The 7613-nt window shown below is 36.3% G+C and overlaps 1 protein-coding gene across 1 annotated transcript; it reads left to right on the top strand.

Annotated features, from left to right (window-relative positions):
- The first annotated feature begins 2386 nt into the window (after window positions 1–2386).
- On the top strand, window positions 2387–7083 carry LOC108987378 (NAC domain-containing protein 7-like). Its single transcript, XM_018960280.2, has 4 exons — window positions 2387–2521; window positions 4207–4396; window positions 4498–4769; window positions 6275–7083. Exons 2-4 carry the CDS (start codon window positions 4237–4239, stop codon window positions 6932–6934), a joined length of 1092 nt encoding a protein of 363 aa, XP_018815825.1. The 5' UTR covers window positions 2387–2521; window positions 4207–4236; the 3' UTR covers window positions 6935–7083.
- Window positions 7084–7613: the final 530 nt, after the last annotated feature.

The raw sequence follows: 7613 nt of genomic DNA, 5'->3' as shown, positions 1-7613 counted from the left end.
AACCTAGTATTATTCTTGACATTAAAATCTCGTTTGTTTTTACAGATAAGATAAATTAACATTAAAATTAAAAATTAAATAAAATATTATTAGAATATATATTTTTAATATTATTTTTATTTTAAAATTTTAAAATTTAAATTATTTATTTTATTTTATATAAAAATTTTAAAAAAATTATAATAATTAAATAAAATGAGGCGGAGAAGCGTGTAGAGGAATCTGAAAAATTACTAAGCTAAAAGAAAGAAAAAATGGCACGTGTTAGGCTCCAGTTGCAATGAAGCTGGAAGGTTCCTGGGACCCACTCGGAGACCAAGCATTGGACCCACAAGGGACCAGGGAAAGTGTGGGACCCACTGTACAACCCGTCGCAAATAACCCTCTCCAAGTTGCGAGCTCAATCATAGTGGCTAGCCCACGCCAGACCGCAAGCCGCCCGCCACGTACTGTGAAGTCCAGGCCCAGAGTACTTCCCAGGGGCAGCGGCAATCATTTCCTAGCGCGTGATGGGACCCACATTCCACTCGCACTGACCATTTCAGCCCGGCTCGACCAAGCTTATAAGCCACTTTGTTTTTGTTTTGCTTGTTTTGTTTTGTTGTGTGTTGGGTTTTGAGGGGATATTTGCATTTGGAGCACCGTCTCTTTCGTGGCCGTCGTAGGGCATACTGTATCAAAAACTACTCATGGAAGAGATTGTAACAGGAAAGGAGGACATCAAAGGTTAACCCACCAATTAAAATCAGCCAAGTTGTCAGCGGTTGATTGTCTCACAAGTTAATTCTCGCAAGGTAGTAAGTACCCTAGCTAGCTCATGTTGACCTTAAACATTCATGTGTTGTACATGATCATGTGTTATATGGAAACTTTATAAACGTCATTTTTTGTGGATCGTGAAAAAAGTAATACAAATTATGATACATATATATATATATAAGACATGAGGTTAATTTATAGGGAATAAGTAATTTTGTCTCCTAATAATCAATGCGATATCTATTAGACTGAGTGGTTATTTTCGTTACCAACTTACCAGCAATCATTTGGATATTTCGCCTGACCTAACTGAGGTTACCGGCTGACGACTAGTGCTACTGCTAACCCTTTTTTCTTTTTTCTTTTTTTAATTTCGAAAGGTACATTTGAATGAAGTTCATAATTTGACCATAGATCGGTTTTTGGAGGATAAACAATCACTTATTTTGGATAAATTAAACAAATCTCTCTCTCTCTCTCTCTCTCTCTCTCTCTAAATATATATATCCATTAATCTTCTTTTATGTATATATATATATATATATTGTGCTATTTACTTAGAACTATCTGTACTGCTACTCAATGAGCACTGCAATGGAGACTCATAAAAAAACTAAATACATTCAAAACAAACAGTCTGATTAATGGGATCGATGTTCTTTGCCAAACATATATAGTAGTAACGTTATGAGAGTTGGGAAGGACAAATTAAGGATTATTGATTATCCAGTACTATTTTCATTCATACTCGATGTTGGGCCTAGATTGCGCGAAACAACCGTGAGACCGAGGGTGTACCCGGCCAATCATCATGATCATCCCAATGTTATTAGAGTTATGCCTTGAAGATGAATAGCTAGCGGAAATGGTAGGGACTGGGAATGGAGTTGGCGCTAACAATTAGGGGCCACCATGCCTCATTCAGAGAGAGAGAGAGACATGGTGTTTGTCATTTGTGGATGGCTTTGTGGCTGTTCCATTACGTCACCAGCTAGCTAGGCATAATATCCTAGCTCCTATATATTTTATTCTCTCCTTTCCGGAGGCTTTTAAGATTGTTGATTGGTCTTTTCCGTTGGTTGTTCTGACCTCACCGTTTGCTTCTTCCCTTAATTTGTCTCGCTTGCACATATTTAGAACTGTGTAGGGAAAGACCTTTGAAAGAGAAACATATTCTGTCAAAGCTCTGTGTCGGGTCTCTCTCAGTTGCGGGTGGAGGTGGCAGTAGAGAGAGAGACATTCCTTTCTACTCTCCTTCAGCCATTTTTGCGCCACCTTTTTTCCCGCCCAAAAGCTTCCCCACCAATTCAGCCCATCCCGACAATGAGAGCTTATGATACAGAAAACAAGCTTCTCCAATAATTTTTTGCTTTTCAATTTTTTCTCGTATCGTATTTTTTTATTATTATAATTATCGGCAGGGTTTCTTCCGTTTCTTATTTAACCCTACATGCTTTCTGTTCTTCTATTCCCCAGCCTTTCTTGTCTTTGATGCCCTCGGGATTAGATCCCTACTCGACAGCCTCGGAGACCGCTTTTGGGATAGAAAACCAGTTTCGGTTCAATTCCCGAGGATACAATGAAGTGCAACTCTTTTACACTGTCGTGTCTTTGTCTCTTGTCTGATTAATTAAGGGGCTTCTCGACAGCTGGGAGTGAAGCTGAGAAAATAACCAGATAATAATTTTGGATAAAAAGGGTTTCCTCCTCTGCCACCCCAGATCTGCGGGTTACAAGAACTAGAGCCGTTCTTGCTTGATCTGTGAGCTCTCTCTCTCTCTCTCTCTCTCCAATAGTCGTCGTCTTCGTCATTTTCATCTCCTTCTTCTCGATATTATACAACTTATACAGGTACAGCCAGATACAAGATTTATTCATCTGTTTGTGAGACTTGAATTTGCATGGAGTTGTAAAGCATGCATGTAAGGGGTGGAAAGTTGCTTTGCAGATCTAAAATCTCAAGAAAAGTTATCCTCTGAAACTAATGAAACAACGGTCATTATGCTCTTCTGATTTGGAAATACCATCTGCCTAATCAGGCAGACGGTATCAATCAAACAACCAAAGTCTAACATATTCTCTCATCCCATCACATGATATATTTCCTTTTATATATTTATTTTCCCTTCATTTTTCTCTGATTTAATTTCTTTTTCTTCATAATTGCCTGGCCATACTTAGAGATATATTAGACATCTTTTTTTGGGATGCACAATGAGTGCCCAACTCATAACTAGAGAGCACTAGCTTGTATTTTCGTTCCAACCCTAGAAATTAATATCTTGATCTATCTATATATCATCTTTAATTAATGAGTATACCTGCATATATATCACATGCACGCATAATCAACTAACCACAAGATGTGTCGCACACACAAAGACTAGCTATGGTAAGAATCGGATCATCTATACATTATGTTTTCCACTAAGGAATTACCTCCTGACTATTAATCGTAGCATGTAAAGGCAGCTACTGCTGATTCCTCCTAAAGGAAACTTAAAAGCGCATTTAATTGTAAAGGCATGATTTCTGCAGAAACTTTTATTTATCTTTTCTTCTCATGCTGAACAAGATCTGAGTGGACAAAGTACTATCGACTGTTCATCCCGGTCGTCAAGCTGCTAGCTATTTCAGCATTTATTTTCTTTATCTTATCCTTTTTTTTTTCTGGTTGGACATTTAATTACTTCAATTTCACAAACTTAATTATCCTATTCATGAGATAATATTGTTGTTAGTGTTTCAATATCGTAGATAAACGGTACCGGAGACCCTATATTGGGTTGAACCTCAAACCTCCTATCTTTAAAGGAAAGATATCGATTACGAGTTGGTTGTAAGGCTTAACATAGAGTTCTCAACAAATTTAATTCTCGGAAACAAAGATTAAGTCAGATTTCTGATAGTTTTATTTTGTCATACGTGTTTTGATTTTAATTACTGCCATCATCATCCCATATTATACGCACGTTTTCTTTTGGATATACTTTTACCTGAGGTGGTATTAACTGTCAAATTAATGAGTACACTCGCCATGTTATAATTTGACACGATGGATTAATGCTAAATAGATCGACACATGAACAAAACATTCGATTTGTGACAATCATTTTCATATTGGTCTGTTCATTTTACCAATACATAGCTTGATGCATGTGCTGATCCCAATGGTGTGTGTGTGTGATATATAATATGAGCTGTTTCAAAATATTTGAATTCATTTAGATGAAAGCCAAGGGGTTCTATCTATAAATTTTTAGTACTTTTGTTTTTTTTTTCTGAAGTGTAACACACACACTTTTGTTCAAGTTAATTTATTGCATCCAATTTCCAAAATGAACGATCGGAATGTTGATCAGCCTGCTGTATTCAATTTGGAACGAAGGTAAAACTAATATATTTGCATTTGATCATGATCAATATGCTCTACATATATATTTGCAGGACTAATATAAGTAGACGTGGAAGGGACGTATGAATACCTTTTCGCATGTTCCCCCTGGTTTTCGGTTTCATCCAACCGATGAAGAACTTGTTCATTATTACCTTAGGAAGAAAGTCACCTCACGAAGGATTGATCTAGATGTCATTAAAGATGTTGACCTCTATAGAATTGAGCCTTGGGATCTTGAAGGTATTGAATATTAATTATTTCTTAAATTTTAGAGATTAGTAATCGAATAAATTAGCTAATTATATATTAACCTTTCACATGATTCTGCAAAATTTGAAAAGAGCTATGCAGGATAGGAACAGAAGAACAAAATGAGTGGTACTTTTTTAGCCATAAAGATAAGAAGTATCCAACAGGAACTCGGACAAATAGAGCCACATCGGCAGGATTTTGGAAAGCGACAGGAAGAGACAAGGCAATATACTCTAAGCATGATTTAATCGGAATGAGGAAGACTTTAGTCTTTTACAAAGGTCGAGCCCCAAATGGACAAAAATCAGACTGGATAATGCATGAGTACCGACTAGAAACAGAGGAAAACGGGACTCCACAGGCAAGTGTCCAGGCCAAATGCTTTAATTTACACAGTACTAGAAAATCATGCTTATATATATGCACTTCATTAGTGAGAAGATGTGTTTTTTTTCAATTACATAGAAATTTCTGCATAAATATTACTACAATTAATTCCTTATAGTGATCTGATCTTAGTTTTATTATTTTGCTTATTAATGGATGCAAGCCAACACTTCATGTTAGACTTTGAACGCAAGATAAGTACTTGAACGTGAAATATTTGGCTTTCTATATATATATATATATATATATATATAATCTCATAGTGCTCACGATCGGCTATAGGCATCTGACATGTAGTGTCTATTTGTGAGTTTTTCTAATTTTTGTTATCGGTTTTGAGTTTTTATGAGTTATTATATACATACCGACGTACGTACCGTTGCTTCAATTAATGTCTTATTGCAAACTTGCATGCATGGCAGATGATGATCCGTGGTAGTTAAAGACAAAAACTTTCTTTTGCTAGGCTGCCTGCTTTAATGTTTGGTAGAAAAAATGAACGAATCTGTCTGCGCAAATAGACAAGACATGTGAGTGATCAATATAAAATCTCGTTCATTCATTTTTAGAATTTTTTGTACTGCTATATAAATTTTCTTCCAACCGACGACCGTGAACTACAGACTACAGTAAGCTAGTAGTAGTAGTACTAGTTCCCCTAGTGACAAGTACTCATTTCCACTACTTAGCAAAACAGCATTATTTCATCTCATAACTCTTTCTCCTGGATTTGATCAGTTTTGATCCCTATAAGAAATAGATCAAGTGGATGTTTTCTCTTATTTATAAAAAAAAAATTAAATAAAAATAAATTTACAGACTGATTTGAATTGAAGTATTTGAAATCATTGTAAATTTACTATTTTTATAAAAAAAATATCTAATAAATCTCATAAAATTAAATATATCACGTAATTATCAATTTTCTAATATTAATGTTCATCCTATGTACGTCTCCGTAAGAAACATGCATGCAAATCTGGAACATATACACAAACCGGCCTTTCCACAAATATATACCTCCCAACTCAACACTATATATATTTGTTAGAAAACTATGCCAATACCATAGACAATGTGCACCATGGTGTTATATATATATAATGCCATGTACAGGCCAGCTTATAATATATGTTATTAATTTTTATTATTTGTTTCTTTTATAAATTCTTCTATGCATACATTTTGAGAAAACCTAAGCCTGCAACTATATATAGGTTTTGTGCATTGTGTAGTACTACGTAGATCCTATTGTTGAATCTTGCCGGCACGCGGCCAGCTGTTGTATTTGAATCTGTGATATGTGTGTGTGTGTGTGTGTGTGTGTGTGTGAATATCTGTTTTAATCTTATATGCGACATGGCAATCGACATGCACTTTCTATTTTGGACGTTTGATTGATCTATACAAGTTACGTACGTTGTTTCCCTGAAAGAAAGTGTAAATATTCATGCATGTAAGTTTGTGTAATTGAAGCAGGAAGAAGGTTGGGTTGTCTGTAGGGTATTCAAGAAAAGGATAACAACCGTGCGTAAAGTGAGCGACCACGAATCGTCTTGGTACGATGATCAAGCCTCATATATGCCGGACTTGGACTCACCTAAGCAGAATTCACAGTCCAATAATATGGTGTTCCAGCAGCCACCTTATCCATGCAAGAAAGAGCTTGATCATTTGCCCTACCACATTCATCCCCACGAGCACTTCCTCCAGCTCCCACTTCTAGAGAGCCCAAAGTTGCTCCACCAACCAGCTGCCACTTTAAGCTCCAATAACTGTTTGGCAGCGTTTGGAATAGACATAAACCAGGCCACAACTGTGCAGTCCTCATCAATCTCCCAAGAAGAGCAAAACTTCCATCCGGTTTATAGTAACAATTGCATTAACGAGCAAGCGGTGGATCAAGTCACAGATTGGAGAGTCCTTGACAAGTTTGTTGCTTCTCAACTCAGCCAAGATCATGATCATCATCATGTATCCAAGGAAAACAGCTACCCAAATGCAGCCAACAACAACAATATTTTTCAAGCATCGGGCAACACGACTGCTCTACTCGTCAGACATTTGGAAAAGCAGGAAATGGTGCTGGAAAAGTCCTCTTTGTCAACATCTGATTGTCAAATTGGGTTGTGGAAATGACACACCTACTTAAAGTACTTGAATGGCCGTAATATACATACTGATACTAGGAGATTAAGTTTGAGTACGTAGGAAAAATGAAGTAATGATCCCCAATTCCTGTACATAATGAACTAAGACATATGAATATATATGTTGGTGAGCCTCTAGTCCCCCACCCCTCCAGTATTAAGTTAATACCACCGCATCTAGTTGGTGAAAAACCCTAGTCCTTGTGTGTTGAAGATATCTAGGGTGGAGTACTGCATGTGTAGCTGAGTGGTTGGAGTCGCATCATGGTTTGCATGTAGTTGGGCTTTATATTATTTCCGCCCAAAGAAAAAAGGGGTTTCCTTATGTAGCCTAAGAATTACTACTTACAGCATCCACATGCATGATGCGCCGCTGTCCATAGAGTCGGCCGGATGGTCGATCACAGCTATATATGTTTTTATGCTTAACTAGATTATTTAGTTTTTAGAATAAATAACATTTCCGTTTTTTTTTTTATTGAGTTCTTTGATCTATTATATAATGAATATGTTTCAACAGATTGTTTAATTCCAATTCTTTCCCTATGTTGTTTTTTGTGCTTCTTAATTTTATATATATCTTCTAATTTCCCTTCTATTTTGCTTTATTTGATGAAACAAAATGATTCTAACATATGCTGATCAATGTAATTAATATCGAGATGGAA

This window comes from Juglans regia, chromosome 1, assembly GCF_001411555.2.
Source record: "Juglans regia cultivar Chandler chromosome 1, Walnut 2.0, whole genome shotgun sequence".
Classification (NCBI taxonomy): domain Eukaryota; kingdom Viridiplantae; phylum Streptophyta; class Magnoliopsida; order Fagales; family Juglandaceae; genus Juglans; species Juglans regia.
The sequence above is the reverse complement of the archived record's forward strand: the minus strand, read 5'-3'. Positions and strand labels throughout refer to the sequence as shown.

Coding starts and splice junctions, on each gene's coding strand:
- LOC108987378 (XM_018960280.2), top strand. CDS start 4,237: ATGAATACCTTTTCGCATGTTCCCCCTGGTTTTCGGTTTCATCCAACC. Junction 4,397..4,497: donor TGAGCCTTGGGATCTTGAAG/GTATTGAATATT, acceptor AAATTTGAAAAG/AGCTATGCAGGATAGGAACA. Junction 4,770..6,274: donor AGGAAAACGGGACTCCACAG/GCAAGTGTCCAG, acceptor TAATTGAAGCAG/GAAGAAGGTTGGGTTGTCTG.